The following is a 23,301-nucleotide window of genomic DNA, read 5'->3' on the forward strand; positions in this document are numbered from 1 at the left end:
ACGTTTAGTGCTGGCAAGGCAGAGGTTAAAGCAGGGAACCCATGCAGCCGGCTGAGGAAGTCGGTAATGATTTGCGGAAGCCCCGCACTCGGGGTACGTTTCCAGACACGGGATTTCTGCCTCCGGCTCTTATCAGCTCTGGGGAAAAGCCAACGGTTTGACCCAGCGATCGGTCTAAAGTTGTCTCGGCCTTACAATGGTTGGAGAGAGGCCAATGGAGTAGACAGCCCTCTGCTGACACAATGTGGTATTGCAACGTCAGAAAATTTAGGGCGCCTCCGAATTTTTTGGGAATGTCCAGGTTTTGTTGGTATATTAATGTGTTTGGGGTTATGTATGATTAGTGATTCTGATTAAAAGATTTTAAAGGGGAGCCACCTCCAAGCCGCGGGACACCGAATAATGAGGTATACATACAATGTGACTTTAATAACCACAAACCATTAAACAGAAGTCTGTGGGAAAACCGATGGGATTTCACCTTCAATCTCTTCCAAAGTTTCATGCTAATTGCAACTTTGGGTTTCCTTAAGAAAATATCATACCTCCTTTTAAAAGACAGTCCAGATGTTTGGGCACCGGTCCGTTGTCCTGGGTATCTGCCCCACTATCCAGCTTTTGCAGGCGGTGGCGATCACGGGCGCATTAGATCTTTTAATCTCTGCTGATTTACCCAGGGAGCTGTAAAATCAATGGAGGTATGTTGTGAATGAGTGAGAGAGTGAATAAATGAGTGAATAAATGTATGTGCCACCAAAAGTGTTTGAGGGCAGAGGTGGCACAGGCAGGCTATTTAGGGTAAAGAGGTGGTACAGGCAGGCTGTTTAGGGACAAATGTGACACTGCGGGACATGTTGCTTGGGAAGTTGGGGTGCCCTGGGGCAATTTCCGCACCAGGGCCCTTTGTTTCCTAGCTACGCTTTGGCCTAATTCATACCTAAACTACAAAAAGTGTAAAAAAAAACACAAAAAAATACTAAAATTTGACAAAGGCTGGTGGTAGAATTAGTGCATGGAAATAGTTAAAATGCTAACATTTAAAATACCATGGGGTGTCTTGTTTGCAAACATATATGTTTGATGAGGGTAAAATTAACTGGCTGGCTTCAAAGACGTCCCAAATAGCACATGGGGCAGAATGACCAGTTTTGAAAAAATAGTTTTTAAATAGCAATATGCTTCTTGTAGTAATTGCACTTTAACTTGCAAAAAAGCAAAACAAATTTAAAAACATTGGGTATTTCTAAACTCAGGACAGATATTAGAATGTATTTAGCAGTTGTTATTAGCAGATTTTTCCAATAAAAGAAAAAGTACTTTTTTATTTCTTACCATATTTTTTTATAGAAAATTAGATGACACAATCAAAATAAAATAATCTAAAGAAAGCCCTTCTTGTCCTGAGGTTTTACCCCTCGCCTTATATTCGAGGCCGTTTTATAATTAGACCTCAAATAGAGATCTGACTATAAGACTAAGATCCAGATCCCCCATAGCTCTGCAGGGGACCTGGATCCTCCTCTCTGCTAACCTCCGCTGCTGCCGGCACTTCTTCTGGGGGCTTCTATGACGAATTGCTGGTGTTACATGACCTTCCAGGGCTCAATCATAGCGGAGGTTGTCTGCGCGATATTGAGCACTGGAAGGTCACGTCACACTGGTGCTCCGTCATAGAAGCCCTGGTGGAACTAATGGGCAGCAGAGGTTGTCTACGCGCATTGCGCAGACGTCCACCAGCTGCCCCCACAAGACACCAGGGAGTCTGAAGTACGAGGAATGAGTCTGGGGAATCATTGGTTAGCTGGGGATGGCAGAGTGGCATATGGGGGGATATAAGGCATTCCTGTAGGCAGAGTGGCATATAGGGGGTTAAAAGGCATTTCTGGGGAGCAGAATGGCATAATGGGGATTAAAAGGCATATCATTATGGCAGAGGGGCATATAGGCAGGTATAAGGCATATCTGGGGGCAGAGAGGCATATAGGGGGTTAAAAGGCATTTCTGGGGTGGCAGAGTGGCATAATAATGGGGGTTAACAGGCATGTCATGGAGGCAGAGTGGCATATAGGCAGGTATAAGGCATATCTGGGGGGCAGAGTAGCAAGCCGTGTGGCAGATATGCATAACTGTGGAAATAAAAACAAAAAAATAATTTTTCTCAATCATAGTTTTTATTAAATATGAAAAATAGTTTACATGTGAATTAATATTTACTATTAAAACTTTTTTCTTATATGGTCATAGTAATACAGTAGTAATACACTGTAAAAAAAAGCTATTACACTAGCCTGACACTCACCTCTTTAAAAGATTCCAAGGCAGTTTTCTCATAATAATAATAATAATACAATGATGTCATTATTATGTCACAATCAAAAGATCTTTAAAAAAGCGAACATCATTTTTTCAATTCCATTATGATTTCATAATGCTAATACAATGATACCATTCTGGTGTGACAATCAAAAACATAATAATAATATCACAATTATATTACAATGATATGACTGTGATGTCATAACCTCTATAAAATGATACTATTACAATGTTGCAATCAAAATATATTATGATGCCATAATGATAATACTATGATACTGTTATGATGTCAGGACCAAAAGATCTTATGATGACATAATGATAATATAATGAAATCACTATGTTGTCAGAATTAAAAGTTTTTATTATGATGTCATAATACAATGATAATACAATAATACCATTATCATATCACAATCAAAAGATTGTAAATGTTTTTTTCTATTTCCATTATGATGTCATAATGATAAAACAATGATTCCATTATGATGTCCCAATCAAAAGATTTTATTGTTATGTCATAATTTTAATACAAGGAAATCATAATAATAATTATTATTATTATTATCTTTTATTTATATAGCGCCAACAGTTTACGCAGCGCTTAATACAATACATAAATTCAAGGGATATGACAAGACAAGAATTGACAGACTAAGACAAACCGATACATTTGGTGGAGAATGTCAGATTCAAAAGATTAAAAAGATAAACACGTTCTGATAACACAATCCAAATATATTATGATAATACGATAACATTATGTTGTCACAATCAACAGATCTTATTATCATGTCATAATGATAAAACAATGATGCATCCATGTCACAATCAAAATATATTTTTATGATGTTATAATAATAAGCTAAAACTAATATGATTTCACAGTCAACATTTCTTAGGATGTCATAATCATAATATATTGAAACCATTATGATGTCACAATCAAAAGCTCTTTAAAAGATTCCAAGGCAATTTTTTTGAATTACATTATAATGTCATAAGATAATGATCTCATTATGATGACATGATGATAATGATAATACAATGATATCAGTATGATGTCAGTATGAAAAGTTCATATTATGATAGCATAATCTTAATACAGTGAAAGCATTATGATATCACAATACAAAGATCTTAAAGAGATTACAAGATAGATCAGGAGCTCTTATGATGTCATATTGATAAAGCAACAATGCTATTATGCTATCACAATCAAAATATCTTATTATGATTTGCATAATTATAATACAATGATACGATTATTATGTCACAATTAAAAGATCTAATTATAATGTCACTTAATAATACAATGACAGAATAATGTCACAATTGAAAGATCTTATGATGTTTTGATAATACAATGATACCATTTTGATGTCACAATCAGATCTTAGTATGATGTCATAATCATACTACAATGATACCATTATTATATCACAATACAATGATACAATGATGATGATATCACATTTAAAAGATATTTTTATAGTCATCTTATTATCATATATCTTATTATACAAAATGATAACACAATGATGCAATTTTGATCTTAGAGAAATTCCATGACCGTTTTTTCATATCATTCAAATGTCATAATTATAATACAATGATGACATTATGATATCACACATATCACACATATCACCCCAGGTGTGCCTTATACCCCTTATATGCCTCTCTGCCTCCCAGATATGCCTTAAACCCCGTATATGCTACTCTGCCTCCCTGATATTCCTTTTAACCTCCTATATGCCACTCGGCCTCACTGATATTCCTTTTAACCCCTATATGCCACTCTTCCTCCCTGATATTCATTTTAACCCCCTATAAGCCCTTATACCCTCCATATGCCACTCTTACCCTTCCCTGACTTACCAGTGCTTCCCTAGACTTGTCCCCCATGATTCAGATTCCTTGGTGGCAGCCGGTGGAGGTCTGTGTGATGCGCGCAGACAACCTCCGCTGCTGCTGCCGGCACTTCCACTGGGGCTTCTATGAATGAGCACCGGAAGGTCATGTCACGCCGGGCTCAGTCATAGAAACCCCAGCAGAAGTGCCGGCAGCAGCGGAGGTTGTCTGCGCGCATTGCACAGACCTCCACCAGCTGCCAGAGAGGAGGATCCAGGTCCAGGTACATTTCACCAAGATCAGCCATCCATGTCAATTATACTAGACATATAACAGATGCTCAAATCAATTGAACATCGTACATTCACTTACTACTTACGCCATACTGTACATACAGTGCCATAGTCCCCAAACAGCTTAACAGTGTCATATTTGTGCCCAAACAGCTTAACAGTTCCACCTTTGTGTCCAAACAGCTTGTCTCTGCAATGTTTGTTACACATTAACGCTGAATGCTCACATACAAACACTTATACACACTTGTGTACATACAGTCATACATGCATACACCTTCCCCTCTCCATCACTCCCTTACCTCAACTGCAGCTTTCCCTCCGGCTGTGAGCAGCCTCGCAATTCACTAGGGGTTACATAACCTCATGTTATGTGATCCTGCTACATTTAGGGGGGCAATCTGCCCCCTCATCAGGGGGTGCCATATTAGCATCTGGGTTGGACCAAAATTGTTCACAAAGAGCTGGTCCGACCAGCTACAGTAGCCGCTCCAGAGGACAGGGGAATGTTAGGAAAGTCAAACAGCAATTGGTTATATCAGATCAGTGGAGTATATAACTTTTTAAATGTAAGCAGATATTAAATGTGCAAACATTAAATGTATAAATAAAATCCATTATTTTCATCTGAAATGCCTTAATGACATTTGTCTCATTTTGGCCATTTAAAATGTTGGGAAGTAAATGCTTGTAAGAAACCGGCACTGACTGTAAGCCACCAATATATTAGATAAATCCTTGGATAACTACCTAAATGCAGCCGTCATTAAAACATACTTACTTAAAACACTAAAGCATGCTTAAAATGGCATTTAATTATGCTTTAAAATGTAATTAAATAAACCCTTTGCCTATTGTCATAAAAAGTGTTTATAAGGCAGATCAACAGAAGTACACAATGCTTTTATAAATCAATGTATTCTCATTTATTCAAAACATTTCACATTTTCCATACAAATATTTTCATTTTCAGGTATTTACACAAATATATACACTACATAAATACAGTACTTCGTATTAGGCCAGACATTCACGTGTTTAGGCCAGGAATATAACATACAACCATTCTGATTGTAGCGTTACATTTCACTGTCTGCCAAATATACGATATGAGATATGTTGAGGTATTTGTGGCAAATTGATCAAACCCATGAGCTTGAATATCATATATATATAATCTCCACAATGTTGTCAAATACTCCACAAGCGTATAAATTGGAACTGGGACCCAAGTCTGCGTAAATTCTTTTTTATTATAATCGCATAGTATTGTTCGAAACACACATACAGTATGCAGATAGTATGACCACATTCTGTTTATGGCTTTAATTGAATGTTTTCGGATGTAAGAAAGAGGATAGGCTACCAATCACTGGACGAAATGTGTGATTTTCTTCAAGCATATGAGGTCTGGCGTTACTATTCTATTTATTACTGAATACCATGTGATTATAATAAAGAATATTCTTACACAGAGACGTTCCAATTGATACACTTGTGGAGTGAAGTATTTTTTGACAGCCTTCTGGATATATATGGGATTTTGGTCTGTACAGACTTATCCGGAAACTCAGACTCAAAGGGGAGCGGTGGCTTTCAACATGGTAGATGCTGTATTAAGGTTGGTTGTCAAGCATATAATACATAAACCTGAATATCAAATACCTTGGTAAAATCTCTTCTGTAAATTTGCTTCTCACTTTTCTATTCCATCGTGACTCTGCCCCAGTGCACAAAACAAGGTCCATAAAGACATGGTTGGATAAGTATGATGTTGAAGAACTTGACTGGCCCTGCCCTCAACCCCATTGAGCACCTTTGAGATGAATTGGGAAGGATTTTGTGAGCCAGGCCTTCCCGTCCAACATCAGTGCCGGACCTCACAAATACTCTACTGGGTGAATGGGCAAAAATTCCCACAGAAACTCCAAAATTTCCTTCTCAGAAGAGCGGAAGCTGTTATACCTGCAAAGGGGGGGGGCACTAAATATTAATGTCTATGGATTTCGAATGCAATGTCAAAAAAGTCCCTGTTGTTGTAATGGTCAAGTGTCCCAAAAGTAGTATATCTTCTAGTACAAATCGTAAGCAACATTGCAAGTAGGTGGGGTGTTTTACATTTTAGCCTTTTTCATTTTGTGTTTTTTAACATTTTACCACTAATTTTACCACTAATAGATACAGTGTTTTATATATAAATATGGTTTCAAAAGAATTCCTACCAAAAAATGTAAAATTATGGTAAAGAAAGCTCTGGTCCCCAGCGTATGAGAAACCTTTGGTCATAAATGGGGTTAAAATAGATTTCATTTTATTTCTAATAGTTCCAGTCTACTATATTGTGCTTCATAAATAATACAGTGGCTATGTTCTTCTTATTTTGTGATATTTGCATATCAGCCTGTCTGACAACAGTGGCATATTTTGTCCAAGGGAGGTCCACTGCGGCTAGAGCCCCTCTCCGACATAACAGTATGCTCATCACTTTGTTGGGTGACCATGCTCCCCAGAGCTCAGTTGCTCCATAACATTTCCAGAGATCTCCCTTGTTAGTGGCCCAATTAAGGTCAGTGCCCACCTGACACAACCTCCATAGCACGCCAAGACCACTTGTTCTTAAAACAAGTATTTCCGCAGAGAGGAAAGTGGTCACTGGACGGATGGCTGGAGCTGCTGCCCTACGTGCTCACCACTATCTGGCAGAGAAAAGTTTTGCCAGACAAAACTTTACAGAACCAAGGAATATTTTGAGATTGTCATCACTGACTCAAAGCAATTGCAGAGTCTTCACTGCTGTTTCCTTGGTCCAACCCAATCCTACGGATGGACTCTGAATACTTCTGCTTTCCCAATGTCACAATATTTTGGATCTCCTCTGCTATGTCGGTACGGTTACTCTCCTTCATAGCTTTGACCAGTCTCTCCACGCAGTCCTGATGAGTAGAGTTTCTTCTGGCCCATAGGAACAACATGTCCAGAATCTGCCTGTCCAGATCCTCCCTGTAAAGATAAATGGAAACGTATCTATACATTTAATATAAAACCTACATAAAATGAATGCTATAAAGCTAAATGAAGGTCTGAATGAAGACATAAACAACATATGCAAGATTAATCTGAGTTTATGAGCAATATCTCCAGAGAGCACCCTTTAAGGTTCAAATTCAATTTAAGGATTAGCGGTAGCACCTTGACCATAAAAAAGAAACACTACCGCAACAAGTACAATCAAACTGGCTTATATCCCTGCTTCTCACCTGTTATTATGTTTAATGCGTTCCAAGTCCCCATAGCTGAGATCTAAGTTCATGCCGATTTGTATCCAGTCTGTTCCAATTTGCCTTGCAATGCTAAGCAAGTTAGTTTCTGTCAGATAACCCATCTCAGCATTGCCTAAGTTTAAAGGAGGCAAAGAGTGATCGATCCTTTGTTTTGTGGTCTCCGTGTAAAGTTCTTTAAGTTTCTAAACACAGAAAAGAATAGATATTAGCCACATGCATGAACAGACAGCACTGTAATGTACATCAGGATCCCAAAATACTCATCAAAGAGTGAGGCGTCCATCATTAGGACGCCACATAATAACGTGCGTGCATTTTGAGTTAAGCACCAAATACACACAAATGCAAAGAGTCACATACAGGCAGCTTGAGTGGAAGTGTGGCCATCCATTCCGAATGTGAACCTTTCCTGCGCTTTGTTGCTTCATCAGGCAAACCTTCAGGTACTGACCCACGGTAAAAAGACACCTGAATGGGCAAAACAAAGTTATTATAACACTGTATCTCAACTAATAACAGAGTCACATACTGTATGCTTAACATGCCGTGTCAATTACAGCCTTCCTTTGCCAGCACTAACATAGTGTCGAAGAAAAGAATACTAAAGCACTAAGGGATTATACACCCATTGGTGCAAAACTCCAGGGGCACATAAGGAGTTCACACCCCTTCATTTCGTAACTAAACATCATCTGACATCCTCTTGAACATGGGTGAAGCTTGGTCTTCTGATGATGTCAGCATTTTGAATATATTGTCATATTATCTTTGTAACCCGTAGCCTATTTGGTGTTAACTATTAATGCATTTAAAGGACCCTTTCTTTATTTAATAACCATACCCCCAAATCCAAGAGCGCTTAATGCAAATACATATTATTTTGTGTACTGTGAGTCTATACTGTGACTACAACATATAACCAATATTCATCGTAACCCTGAAGATGCATTAAGCCTCACCTGCCCTTTAACAGGTTTCTCCGTCCTTTCAGATGATGACGTTACATACACCTCCTTCATGTTTTTCATGCGCGAGTAGAATATAAAGGATAGTCTGCCATCCTTACAATCAGGGCGATCTAAAAAAAACATGGAAAAGGTACTCTTTGTGACATTAGTTCTCCTATCCAGACTTTGGCCACACATCTCATGCAATCTTTGGCATTTGCAAAATACCATTTCTATCATTAATTTGTTGGTATATTCTTGATTAAGGCAGTAATACATAATAATGCTACATGGGTATGTGCAAAGGCAATGAGCATGATGTATACACATGAGTATTTATTATATCTGTGTTGAAGGGTTACCTCTACAGTGGTGATTATTCCATTCACAAGTGTAAAAACTGTATACATTATGAACAGGTAAATATAAAACTGATTCTGTTTCTAAAGTGTTTATCCCCTTCGTGACAATGGCAGATTGTGTTTTTTGGAACCCTTTGTGACAATGGGTACCGTTTAATGTCATGACGTGCCAGGCACGTCAATTGTCATTAACTGACTGTTTTTGCGTGACGTGGCCATCAATTGTTCTCAAGGGGTTAAATTGGTCTTATTATTGCAGTAACTAATAAAATGGTCCAATCAACAGAAATAACCCATATCTCTGAAATCTACTTCCACGGAACCTTCAGCATTCACCCTCCCAACATTCAAGAAACATCTAAAAAGTCACTTCTTCAGTCAGAGAAGCTGCACCCTCTTAGCTGCTAGAACTTCCCTGTCACTGATACAACCCCACACTACCTCTCACCCTTTCTTTATGCCTTATGTTTGTCCTCACCCCATTCCCTCAAGATTGCGAGCCGAGCCCTCTCCACCTAATGTATCAGTTTGTCTTAGTCTCGTCTTGTCATACCCCTTAAATATATGTATTGTAAGAAGCTCTGCATAAATTGTTGGCGCTATATAAATAAAATATAATATTAATAAATATTTCATCACTCATTTAGGTGATCACACCAGATGTAAAACCTTGCAGCAGAAAGTTTTTTTTATGTATAATCCTCTATGTTTTTTTTCCTGGCTGCCCAAGGATGTCATAAATGTATGTATAAATGAGAATGTTCCTTGCTGGAATCTAACAAAAACCTAAAGACTCCACCTGAATGAAGTTTCAAGCCTTGTTCAAATGCTGCAAAAAACTGCTCCCCTTCAACAAGATCGACCAGGTCTGATGGCTCAGGGCCGTTGTATCTGTCCCGCAGCCTTTTAATAGTAACGTCCACCTGCGAGAAGAGATCATACTTTAGGAGCTTATAACAATAGTGGTGTCATGCCATGTTAACCATGTCGAGCATTTCATACATGCAGTTATATTAATCAAGGAAAAAAGAAAGAACGCTGAGGGGCACTGGAAAGGTAAAGCCCTGATATTATTTTGGAGTTACACCTATATTGATATATATATATATATATATATATATATATATATATATATATACACACACGCGTACATCGATATACACGTATGTAGGTGAAGTAGGTGATTTAAACATAGCAACGATGGTTGAGTTGTTGTAAATTGCTCGTAAGTCTTTACGGAAGCAGATGCTTGAAATCTCACACATTTAATTACTGCTCGACCTCTCTGTTCTGTTTTTAGGTCTCCTGCCTTCTGAATGGGACACTCCAGTCATCACGCATACTTTAAATTTCCATGAGGTCACAATTGCTAACCGTGGTATTCATGTGACTTTTCCCCACCTGACATATGATATACTTACCGCCAGTCAGCTCCAGGAATAACGAGACCCCCCCACTGCGCAAGCGCATTTCTTGGCAGTGATTTGCAATTTTGGACCATGGAGGAGGCGGGGAGCTGCAGCTTCTCCTAACGTTATGTATATTTTACTTTAGTAAATGCATATTAAAGTACATAAGAAGTACCTTAATATATATTACATGCCTGTGACACTGGAGTGCCCCTGAAAGGCTGGGAATGCCTTGCTGCTCCACAAATATCAGATAAGAGTGATGCTTCTTAAAATGGACAGCAGAAGAGACACTGGGGGGAAAAATGCTTTAATATCACTTCCATCAATAACATATCCAGAGGGTACATCCCTTGCTTAGAAATGTGAAACCATTCTGGTGAAATAAAACAAAAGCTCTAATTGTTCAAAGCTTCTGAACAGGGTACAAAGAGGCGAATTAGGGATGACTATGAAGCCCTGGCACTTTTAGCCAAGTGTCGTGCCTCGCTGTGCGTATCCAAGTGGCAGCCACACTCCAGGACCTGATCTGCTGCCAGAGTGGCAGATCGGGTAAGTACAGGGTGCTATTGGCCAGCACCCATCAGGTACGCGAGATGCCCAGTCCAGGCCTATACAAGGTCCTCTGAATTAAGTGTAAGCGCTTACTCACTTGCTAAAAAATACATAACATAATAAATAAACAGAAACATCTTTTTTTAGACACAGTGTGAAGACTAGCAGTTAACAGAGAACATTATCATGAAGATTAAGCACAAAAATAAAATTTCTTCTCCACCCCAGTAGTGACTTATATTCAGGATACCTTTATGCCTATTCCATGCATGTTGAAATCCTATCACTGTATTAACCCTATACCACTTCTACTGAATGGCCGTTCTACTTACTACTATCCGCCACCTCAATGAAGTAAAACATCATATTACACATAAGCCTCTGACCCTGTAGTTTATACACATTCCCCTTGTACTTTGTACAAGCTGTACATGTCAAGATCCTTTAGTCTTTCCATAATGTACACTTCAGGAGATGGGGTCTCCACTGTGAAAATAGCCATATCTTTGTAACCTGAACCATTTCCCCTTGCAAGCTGACAATAACCTGTAGGGGAGACCATCCGGCTAATAGAACGTTTAATTAAATATAGGGATTAAAAAGTGTCATTGGATGCATGCTGTCACTGGGTCTCACGCTCATTCCATGTTGTTTATCTGTTTCTCAAACAGCAGAATCAATGCAGGCAATAAACCCATATGGTCAGACATGCAGGACTCTCACATGCGGCTACTTAGCTGACAGAAACTCTGGAGGTCACCATGTATGCAGCTCATTATGCACCGGGAGGAAAGAAGACAACGGGCCTAAACATATAACAAATAACATAAACGTTCTCTCCCACTAAATCCTAGAATTATCCTAAGTGATGCTGTATATGAAAGGCTATTCAGTGCATGTGCAAGTTATACATGTGAGCCTAACTTTAAAACACATCAGCAATGACAGCCATTAGTATGAATATCCATCAGTATAACTACAAAGACTAATAAATAGTATAAATGTATCAGTACTCTGGCTGAAATTTAGTTTTAAGACCTGGAACCTATTTACATTTACCATACTAATGACAACATCAGTCATTTTCACTGTTAAGGCTTATAACATGCTAAATGTGGAGGACGCACCTTGTGTTTTGGAAGGCACTGAAGCAGCACCTGCTCTGGGTCCCTCTTTCTCTGCAAAGCCACAAAGTTGACTTGATACATGCGTACACGCTTGTATACGTTCTTTGCTAATTCACTGACATAGGATTTGGTGGTGTACCAGAGCCAATACCTAAGGAGTAAGCCAAGAGAATGAGATATAGAGACAGACAAATAAAGTGACTGAACGAAAAGTAATTGAGAAAAGGATGGGAAAAAATAAGACTGGAAGAACCAATGTAGGAGAAATAAAAAAAGGTAAACTTAGGTTTAATATATACACTGCTCTATTAATCCACTAGACATAAGGCATACAGTATAACATGACATAGACAAACAAGTTAAAGGAGGAGTCTTCTCTAAAATAAAAATAAACAGTATTTCTATTCTATTCATTGGGACATTTGCCCGTCTACAAGGCTTTCCTGCCAATGGCATAAACAAACAGGTTTTCTGCTGCGTTCACGCCTGAACCCAACTGCTAAAAGGCAATGTACTATGTGTACTGGCGATAGCGGGCAACCACCAGGAAAGTACATTTTCACACGTATAAGTGCAGTTCATTTGCTGAACAAAATGTAAAAAATGTTTTTAAAACCAAGAAAACTCCCAGATGAAGAGATGAAGAATCCAAGAAAACTCCCAGATGAAGAGATACAATGGGCACTGGAGATGACAAGTAAAAATGGAGAAAAGCCTCACCAAGAGAAGTGATCCACATGGAATCGTGCATAGATATGAGAGATCTCCAGCTCCACCTGGCTGGTTATATCTGTCCAGGTCTGTGCTTGTGAGTCCCCATGAAGGAGAAACAAACAAGATCTATCCAGACTGTCACCTGTGAAAATTATAAAATGAATCTCACATCAGACATAAAAGAATTGGACACACTCGTGTAAATTGGCTGTTAAAGTATGTTTTATGGAATACCCAACCTGTGACTCCTGGCGGAAGAGGCAGTTGGATTTTGACGGGTCTCAGGAAATTGTTAGTTGAACTTTGTGACAGACATAAGAGGGGGCTGGTGACAGAATCAGGGTCTTCTGTGATTTTGGTCACCACATTTTTTCTAACTGGTAATACCTAATATGACAAAAGAGAATTACAAATCAGCCTCCCTTCAAATGGAACTATTTTCTGCACACAAAACAATGCCAATAAACCACAAAACAAAATGCTAGATATTTAAAGTGTAGAGTGCTGAATACAAAGTGCCCTGTGCTGGAAAGAAAGAGGTGGTTAACAATTCATTAATCATTAAATATATGAATTCATCATCTTATAAACAAAAAAAATTCATTCATAGAGCCATCATAAAAGTGAAAAGATATACAGACCTATAAATAAGTAGTTGATATTTAGTTCATCAATAAATAAATAAATTATTATAAATAAACAAAATATCAATCCAACCATAATGAAGTCCAGAACAAAGACCTAAAAATGATAATATTTTCTCCCAGGAATTAGGATTTAAAGATCCTCCGTAGAATCTATAGTAGGAATAAAGTGCACTATATTGTAAAGTGCAATGCAGGTCGCCTTATGATCTTTTGGATAATGTTGGACAACTTCCAGATGGTGAAATATCTCTAAGAAAACAGGCAATAGTGTGATATTGTAGCGAGATATACAGCTTTATTCAAACAATAAAATATTACTCACAAGACTGGATCTGTTTGTAATAAATACAGAGCACTCCAAAAGCATACAAAAAGGTTTAGTGATCAACTCCATATTTACCGGGCTATAGTGGAGCCACGAGAATGGCTTTCGTTGCGCTGTATTTAATCCAAACGAAAAAAAGTCTTCTAAGTAATATTTTATTGTTTGAATAAAGCTGTATATCTCACTATAATATCACACTATTCAAAGAACATATAAATAGGTAAACACAATCACGTTGAAGAAGCTTTAACGAGAAACGTGTAGTGCGCACGCGTGTTTTGAACATTCCTCCATTGTTGGCTACGGCAAAGGTCTCAGCATTTTGGGTCTGGTGAATTCGATAAGTTGATGAATTCATATACTTAGTTAATTTATTGCTAATCACCTCTGTATTTCCAGCACATGACGATGTACCGTATATTCAGCACTGCACACTGTAAATATCTAGCACAGGACACTTAAAAAGTATTTACATTTTTTTATGGTGTTATAAATGCATAGAGGGATTAGCTATTTGGTGTTTATTCACTAACATTTAGCGCATAACACTTTTTTGTTGTTGTTTTTTAGTTTTCTACAATTGTATATATTTGGCACCATTCTATAGTCTATACTGCAGCTAACACAGAAGCTCATCACAGTTTTTTCTTCTCGAATCAATACACCATATTCCTGACCTGCATGCGGACAGTTCTCGTCTCTTCAGTTGCACCTGCTGGAAAGTCAACTCGAATGTGTTGGCTCACACTGGAGAAAAGGAGCTTGCCCTCTGCTGGAACCTTACAGCAATCTTCAACTAAGCGTAGGACCACAATGAACCATGAGAAGTGAGGAGTCCTGCAAGTAGCCCACATCTGAGGCAGGGAGAAAACAGAAAGGTATAGTAGATATATTAATGTAATAATATAAGAACATCATTTCATAACTGAAAAGCATGGCATTGGACACAATAAAACCTATGTAGACATCAATCGTGCTGGATTAACAAAACTAACTTATTCATTGCCATTTGCCACAAATCACAGGCTGCTATAATTACTGATTTGGAAATGAAGTTCAAGAACACTTCAAGTACATTTGTCTTGCTGTCGTTGCAGTGTAGGCAAATGATCACACATGAACCAAACCGTGCCAGAGGCTAAAACAACTTTGGGTTACTCCAGTGGCGTAGTAATCATGGTTGCAAGCATCGCACACACGGCCTGTCACTCTAGGGGGCCTGGGCGACCCCTGAGACCACTTGTCCACCCCTTAAAGCCACTAGGTGCAGGTGATACCTAAAGTTAGCAGCACGGAGAGTACAGAGATCATCTGAAATCACATCAAGTTCCTGCATCCTGGGTCGGTGTGCCCACAGCAGGGGAACAGGCAGGCTGTTTGGTGGCAAAGATGAAACAGGCAGACTGTTTGGGGGCACTGAGAAGCTTTTTGGGATAAAGATGGCACAGAAAAGCTGTTTGGGGCACTGGCAAGCTGATTGAGGACAAATGATGGCACAGACAAGCTGTTTGTGACACTGACAAGCTGTTTAAGGGCAAAGAGGGCAAAGGCAGGCTGTTTGGGGCAAAGATGGAAAAGATTAGCTGTTTGGTGTCAAAGATGGCACAGACAAGCTGTTTGGGCTCAAAGATGAGAAAGATACCAAAGTTGCTTGGTGAACTCGGGGGGTCCCACAGGCAACTTTCGCACGAGGGCCCTATGGTTTCTGGTTACACCCCTGGTTCCCCTTCTATAATACACTAATTACTGTGGCAAGAGAAGTAACTCGTCAAATGTGTGTCCCCTAATGTTGCCATGCCCCACCACACATGCCTTGTTCTGCAACTGTGCGGTTACATAAATCACCTATTAGACAGACAGGTATTTAGTTGCTCTACTAAGCAAATATCTAATTTTAATGCAGAGTCTGCCATACCTATTACAATTAACGGGAACTCTCCAGGTTTTCTCCGGGTCGCCACCAGAAAACTCTGGGATGCGAGAACGGCACCCCACTCCCGGACCATTTTCCAGCGGGGCCGTCCACTGAAGTCAGCCGGACTTGTAACCAAGGGCTCCAGGTAGCCTATTACATTTAAAGTGACATTTTCACACCGTGCTGTCTTACCTGTCTGATGCTCTTCATAGACGTGGTGGTGTGGAGGTCAGTCCAGTTTTGGTCAGTAAAAGTCCTGATCACTATCTCACGATTTTGCAGTGACCTTGGTGAAATGCAAGGAATAACAATTTCTACATCCTATCATGAGAAAAAATAAAATTATTGAAACACAAATCTATGCTCCTTTGTTACAAAATAGACCACACAAAATAGTATTTTACAACTTAATAATATTCTACATATAATAATATTTTATAACATCAATTTTAACATCTAAGAATTCCTTGAAAAAGCTGAACATTTCAGTTATAATGAAGCAGCCTCACCTGGTGGAACTGGATACCATGAGGCCGAAGCTCCAAAGCACTACTAAGCAAGACATCATGGTGACTGAGTCTGACATGCTTATTACCGGGAGGTAGTGTCTGAAAATAGATGGTGAGCGTGGAAGAAACAGCTAGAGGAGGAAAATAAATTTGGGTGCCACATGGCAGGAAAACCCTACATCCATCCGGTGTGACAGGAAAACTGGAGATAGGGGGAAAAAAAAAAATTAATAATGTCTGAAGAGGCACAATCACCTAAACATTGAACCAGTCTTAAATCATAATGCTTTTATATGAAATAATTTATTTACACCAATACCGTACCCTGTAACACGGCCAAAAATTAAATTAATATTATTAAAATATGTTTTAAATTAAATTATATATAATAAAAACAGTTATTAAATTCTGTATAAGTGAGCCTTTAGATTTTGATGGGGATAAAATAATCTCACCTCTCTTTGATTACGTTAAGTAATAGTAAACGTGCATTTACTCACTGAATTCAGTCTCCAACAAACATAAGTGAATAGAGGTGATGCCATTAAAATGTAAAAACTCATCAATAGAGACGTAATAAATCATACTGCAATTACCAATTATTTATATTTTTCGGGGATTTTGTCATTTGATGGCTTTGCTGCTTTTGTTTTTTTTTTTCATTTTTTAGTCCTATATTTAGACGTCGACAAGGAAAAATCAGTTGATGTTTATACTGATAGCACACAATTACTACTTACACTTAAAAAAAATGTCTTCATTCGAATGGCAACAACTTACGAGTCCCTGTTTCTGCAAGCCTGTAAGAGCAGGTCCCTCTTCTACTTCTGTACCAGTATGTCTTAATGTGTATTCATGTTTTTGTTAATTTTCTATATTGTCAGTTTTAATGCTTTTGGTAATTTTGTATTCTCCCTTTTGTGCTGTAGAATCGTCACTCTTACTTAAATGTAATGAAAAAACTTTAGTGTTTAGGGCACAACAATGATGAGTGTGTTGGCTCATACCAGTCATCGTTCAATTTCAGATACAGAATCCTTATTTTGGAGCTGTGGGTATCATCTGTAGAAAAGACAAAGGGAAACGATAAAGGTATTAGCCCTTAATTTGGAATACTAGTCAGTAAAATCAGCACAGGAGAGGTCAATTTATTTATAAGAAAACTTACACATTATATCATAATATAATGAAATAAATCATATTCAGCAAATCAAGCAAAACCCATTTTATTCTCCAATGTAACTGGGAGGTCAACTTGCATAATTGCTAGCTGCGCATGTGCACACAGTGTACTGAAGATGTCTGCTTCAGCAGAAGCAGACAGGGAAATAGAAAAATGAGACAGACATCTAGCGAAAAAATCTCCTGTGAAAATGAAATGTATACAGTGATCAATAAAAATATACCTTAAACATGCTTAAAAGTGAAACTTTTTCAACAGAATAGCGCACCTTCTAACAGAATAGCGTACCTTCTAAAAGAAGAGCGTACTTTCTAAAAGAATAGTGTACCTTCTTACAGAACAGTGCACCTTCTAACAGAGGAGCGCATCTTCTTAAAGAGTAGCGCACCTTCTTAAAGAGTAGCGCACCTTCTAACAGAAGAGCGCACCTTCTAACAGAAGAGCGCACCTTCTAACAGAAGAGCGCACCTTCTAACAGAACAGCATACCTTCTAACAGAACAGCGTACCTTCTAAAAGAATAGCGTACCTTCTAACAGAACAGCGTACCTTCTAACAGAACAGCGAACCTTCTAACAGAACAGCGAACCTTCTAACAGAACAGCGCACCTTCTAACAGAACAGCGTACCTTGGTTTGGTGGTTCAGCCTCTGGTTCTCCAATAGGGTTCCCTTGAAGGCGAGCCTGGGTGCAATTTAAGATTTCTACAGGGACAAAGCGCAACCTATTATTCCTTAAGTCCAGGCAGGAGAGCTGAGGCAGACTGGCCAGGCCGGCTGGTACAGTGTCAAGCCAATTACTATGCACATGAAGTTGTTTTAAGGACATTAAATCACCTGTTCAGCAATACAAAAATAAAACTGATTAGATGTTTTTCCAGCATTGTCTACTTCATAAATAGTTATAGTATAGAGGGGGGTGGGGGCATCTTTACTCTAGTTGGATCCCAGCAATTGGCAGTAATATCACCAAGAGGCTTTACTGAATCTGGCCCTCCAGCTTACTGGAGGGAAACCCAATGGGTTCCGTGATAAGGTTGTCAATATCAGGTTTGTATCTGAGAATTATCACAATCTGGGCCAGATTGGAGTTCAGTGAATAAACAAACTGTAAGAAAACATTTATGGCTGGGAAAAAAGTGATGCCACAATCTGATGTTTTCAGTAATATCAAAATGAAGGACACCAACAATACTGTTTGTATGAGACACTCACACGTTGTTTCTGGAAGCTCTCTGATACAGTTCCCTGACAAGTCCAGCTCAGTGCAGCTCTGCAGACCACCAATCTCTGGTGGCAAAGATTCCAACCTATTCTCAGCCAGGTTCAGTTCCTCCAGTTTCTTTAGTTTTCCTATGCCAGCAGGAAGCTCTACCAGTTGATTGGACATCAGAGAAAGGAACGTTAAATTCACCAGATTACCGATGTCGTCCGGCAGCTTTTGGAGTTGATTATAGCTTAGGTGGAGTGCTGAGAGGCTGCTAAGAGATGTGACACAGGAGGGCAGATCCGTAAAACTGTTGAAGCTGAGATCCAGAAGGGAGAGGTTTGTAAGTCTACAGAGTTCTGAAGGAAGAGACGTCAGCAGTCCATGTTCACATCTTCCCATCTCATCTCTCAAATGCCCACCTGTAGATTTAAAGATGAAAGATAAGGCTGAGATAAGGTAAGATTCTGATGCTATCCTTAGTCCAAGCATCTTCAACTCAATGCCTTCTTACATTTCCTGGCTCCTAATATCAGAGCCTATTATCAGTAGACACATATTAGAAAGATTTTCACATTTTAGCATAGTTCCCCTTTAAATCTATGAGGCCTCTGTGAGGTCAATATAAATTACTGTTTTTAATCAAGCAGTCGTTTAACTGGACAATTCTGAAATAGATAATATGGAAGGATCATGGTGATCTCTGTTCACGTACCTGCATCAACACTTAATCAAACACCACATATGGAAGGAGGCAAGTAATGAATAGTCTTCATGGTTCTATATATCAAGTTTACCGGATCACCACCATTTTAATTATGTAAAGACACCTCAATAAGATCTGCAATGACATGTTTGCCATTCTCACCACCACTTAGAAGAATCATTTTACAAACATGATATTTACACAAAATGTATTACATTCCCAAACCATTTAGGGCCTGCAAAATGCAGCAGTGTCTTTCTTGGACTTTACTATTACTTAACGGAAATACATCGTTCACTTGTATTGCTAAGCTAAGTTCTACTGGAACAATAGTGAACACCATTCTCACCTTTCAAAACCAAGCATCTAAGCTTGCTGAAGATAGGCAGTTCAGTCACAGCTTGAGAGATCAGTGCTTCATTGCTGCTGAGGCTGAGAAATTCCACCTCTACAAGCTCAGAACTCCTTTCCTTTGTCAGCTGTAGGAACCTCTTGCATCCATCCAAGTAACAGTCCAGACTGAGCCTGTTTGTGATGTGTGGCATGAAAGAGTCTGTTTCCTCGGTACCAATTCCCGTCCATTGGGGGTCCATCTTGCGTTGCCTGAGCAAAGCCACCCTGGCATGTCACGGCTTGCCCTGTACATAGAAGGTGCCAATTACACAACCGCACAGGAGGCCTATGGGGAGCATAACACAGACAATTATCAGATGTAGGGAAGGTGACAGATGACAAAACATGAATACAGATAAATTAGGCTGTAAAAAATATACGCTTATTAAAATAAGCATAATTTAAAAACACAAGAAAAGGATCTAATGCAAAATTCCAACCTTGCATACTTACGCAGAAGCCCTTTTATTCATGCTTCTATCATCTTAAGAGACAAGACAGTCATCGTATGCACTTACATACATAAATAGCTAAGTGTCTTCTTTCAATTAACGCCTTTCCCCCTTGCAAGTGCATGTAGGGATTCATCACAATCTCCTCTATGCTTTTGCCACCTTTCCCGCCCCTCAGCTACTTGCCCGAACACATCTCCTGGTTGCCACCGTGCACACACACTATACTCACCGCCAGCCAGTTCCAGTGTTTGTATGTGTGGATGTTTCTAATGACCCCCCCCCCGTGTACATGCACAAAGCGATCCCATCGACAGCAGCTACATGAAGAGAGATTTTCTGCAGACAGGTGTAAGTGGTGTTCAGTGTGTATGCAGGGGTGTGTGTGTGTCTGTGTGTGTGTCTGTGTGTGTGGGATGTCTCTTTAGGAAAGCTTATTGTACTTCTTGTTTCTGTAAGTTGTCAAATTGTTAGGCACTACTTGTTATGTCTTGATTACTTGTTGTACAGCGCTGTGGAATATGATGTTGCTATAAAAAAACAATGAATATGTCTTTGTATGCTTATGCATGTATGTGCGTTACGCCTTTGTATGTCTCTGTTTAGCACACGGACAGAAGCAGCTTCCGTGACACATGTAAAGATTGTAAAGATTTATTTTTATACTGACTTGCCTAATGGCTGTTTGGTTTTATGTGGACATTCAGTTACCTGTCATGGAGTTTTGCCCCAACCCCCCTCCCCCGGCTGTGTATGCGGCCCCTTCCTGTCCCTTTCAGTATAATTCCTGGATATGACATTGTCTGGAGCTTGCTTGCCTCACGCTGAATTGTGCTCTATGACTGTCTATGGGTGAATAGAAAAGTATCAGAGATGTAGAAAGGTAGTGGAGCGATGGAGCTACACTGAGCAGCCAATGGCCTCCTGATGCATGGTGTGTGCACAAAATGGACAAAAGTATTGGGACACCTGACCATTACACCAACAGATACTTCTATGACATTGCATTCTAAATACATGGACACTATAACAGCTTCCACTCTTCTGGGAAGGCTTCCCACAAGATTTTGGAGAGTTTCTGTGGGAATTTTTGCCCATTTATCAAGACACAAAGACATGGTTGGATGAGTTTGGTGTGGAAGAGCTTGACCGGCCCGCATAAAGTCCTGACCTCAACCCCATCGAACATCTTCGGGATGAACTGGAACGGAGATTGCGAGCCTGACCTTCTCCTCCAAATGTTCTACAGGATGAATGTGCAAATATTCTCACAGAACCTCCCCAAACAATTGTGGAAAGCCTTCCCAGATAAGTAGAAGCTTATTATAGATAAATTCTAATAACTTATTGTATACCTTTACCACCTGGTATATTACGCAAAAATATTAAATTACCCTTGTTCTGTTCTAACAAAGACGTTTGCAGTAACACATTTACACAAAATTAAGCAATAAACATGAATGTTATTAAAACCAAAATAATACAGAAATAATAATCTAAATAAAATTAATATTATATATTAAAATACACGGTTTAGGAGGGGGGGCAGGTAAGGAACAACACAATGAATTCTACATAGCGTAGGAAATAAGACGGGTACGTGTGTGTGATGGACATCGCTCTTGAATTTGACATTTATGTTTACAAGACGTTCAGTGTGTTTTATGACCTTCTCCAGAAGTGAACAATAATTGCAATACTGTAATTTTAATAATTGCTCGCAACAGTTTGAAATACGGCAAACAAACCGAATGCAAAAGATTAAAATTGCAATACTTACTAAAAAGAAAGTGCAAGCAACTGTATGCGTTGATCTGTGATTCCTTTGTTCCTGCGCCTGAGATTTCAAAACATAAATAGCCAAAAATTGGAACAGAAGATAAAGCAATGCATGGCTCATTAGATACAATGTATAAATGTCATGTATTTAATCATGCATTAATTACGTTATTATTAATAACGGCTGTATGTTCTCTCTCGAGCTGTAGTGCTTTTTAAACTTCCTGGTAACACACGTGGCTTCGGTGACCAGGAAGGGGGTTGGGTTTTCTTCCTTTTAAAGACGCAGGGTGCTTGTTCGCTGCTCTTTGGTTGTCCCATCTGTCTCCTCTGAGAAGCTTGCTGGAGAGGAACAAACACACAGAATACATTGTTGTCGGTCAGCGGTTGCCCAGCAGTCAGTAATTTGACAATGCTCTTGAGCTCGTCATTAAACTAACACGTTATAGGCGGCTTTTCCTGCTCTACAGGATCGATCTGGGAAGGCAGGCTTCTGAGGAAGGAATACGTATTAAACTACTGTGATAAATCAATAAAAACACATCAATTGTCTTAAGGAGAAGCTGTAGATCCAGGGCTGCAGCAGCATGCCTACCATATGGTCTGTAATTTCTCTTTATTGTCTGCTTGAAGAAATGGAAGCGCTTTCCGAGTATCCACATGGAACGTTCGACGACCCAGTGCTGAAGCTGAGTGGGGATTAAGTGGAACAGACTCCCAGCAGAAGTGGTAGAGGCTAAATACAGTGAGTGATTGACTGATTAAGATCTTAAGATCAGTAAAAATGGGCAGACTAGATGGGCCAAATGGTTTTTCTCTGCTTTCAAATTCTATGTAAGTAGAGCAGGTGTCAAGAGGTGTGTTGGGGTGAACGCATCTCCTAAAAAGAAAATAGCTGGGGAAGGAGGCAAAGAAGCAAAAAATAAGTTGAAACCTCTAACTGTAGGTGATCCTGTGGCTCATGCAGTTTGACCCTTGTACTGTATACAAACCTATATATAAAGTAGCATATATGTGCTGTGAGGGAGCCCGTGTCACACAGTAAGAAATCAGTGACATCTCTTGTTCTTATCTGTATCTAGAGAGCTGGATTGTTTCTCGACATTCGCGTGTAGTCAATTCTTGAAAAAAATATTTATGGCATTTACAAAAGACTTGGTTTCAGTAGGTTTTTGTTTCAGTACCACTTAGACATGATATTTCAAATGACTTACAACATTGAGCTGATTCTTTATGGCAATGCTAATGAAGTCCTTTCCACCAAACACCACTAGTCGGGTGATTATACCCAAGCCATACTATTGTTTACCCCAGGCAGTATAATAAGGT

General features: G+C 39.2%; 1 protein-coding gene across 2 annotated transcripts; it reads right to left on the reverse strand.

Moving 5' to 3' along the window:
• Nucleotides 1-7,124: 7,124 nt before the first annotated feature.
• On the reverse strand, nt 7,125-22,235 carry PIDD1 (p53-induced death domain protein 1). Of its 2 annotated transcripts, XM_053448617.1 has the most exons (17): nt 22,140-22,235; nt 21,974-22,030; nt 19,698-20,027; nt 18,651-19,064; nt 18,066-18,272; nt 17,262-17,316; nt 16,255-16,456; nt 15,938-16,066; nt 14,508-14,684; nt 13,098-13,245; nt 12,865-13,000; nt 12,145-12,295; nt 9,853-9,976; nt 8,704-8,822; nt 8,105-8,212; nt 7,721-7,926; nt 7,125-7,463 (listed from the first exon to the last, which is right to left on the reverse strand). In XM_053448617.1, exons 3-17 carry the CDS (start codon nt 19,939-19,941, stop codon nt 7,223-7,225), a joined length of 2,661 nt encoding a protein of 886 aa, XP_053304592.1. In that variant the 5' UTR covers nt 19,942-20,027; nt 21,974-22,030; nt 22,140-22,235; the 3' UTR covers nt 7,125-7,222. The 2 variants fall into 2 exon arrangements, with proteins under 2 accessions (XP_053304592.1, XP_053304591.1); XM_053448616.1 differs by lacking the exon at nt 22,140-22,235 and having other exon boundaries at nt 21,974-22,106.
• Between the last annotated feature and the right edge of the window lie 1,066 nt (nt 22,236-23,301).

Source organism: Spea bombifrons, chromosome 10 (assembly GCF_027358695.1).
Source record: "Spea bombifrons isolate aSpeBom1 chromosome 10, aSpeBom1.2.pri, whole genome shotgun sequence".
Lineage (NCBI taxonomy): Eukaryota > Metazoa > Chordata > Amphibia > Anura > Pelobatidae > Spea > Spea bombifrons.

Excerpts from the sequence above, each read along its gene's own strand:
- PIDD1 (XM_053448617.1), bottom strand. The coding sequence starts at position 19,941 with ATGGACCCCCAATGGACGGGAATTGGTACCGAGGAAACAGACTCTTTC. Across the intron at positions 13,246-14,507 it reads CGAGAACTGTCCGCATGCAG|GTATTACCAGTTAGAAAAAA; the intron begins GTCAGGAATATG and ends TTGTCATATTAG. Across the intron at positions 9,977-12,144 it reads AGTGCCTTCCAAAACACAAG|GTGGACGTTACTATTAAAAG; the intron begins GTGCGTCCTCCA and ends CTCTTCTCGCAG.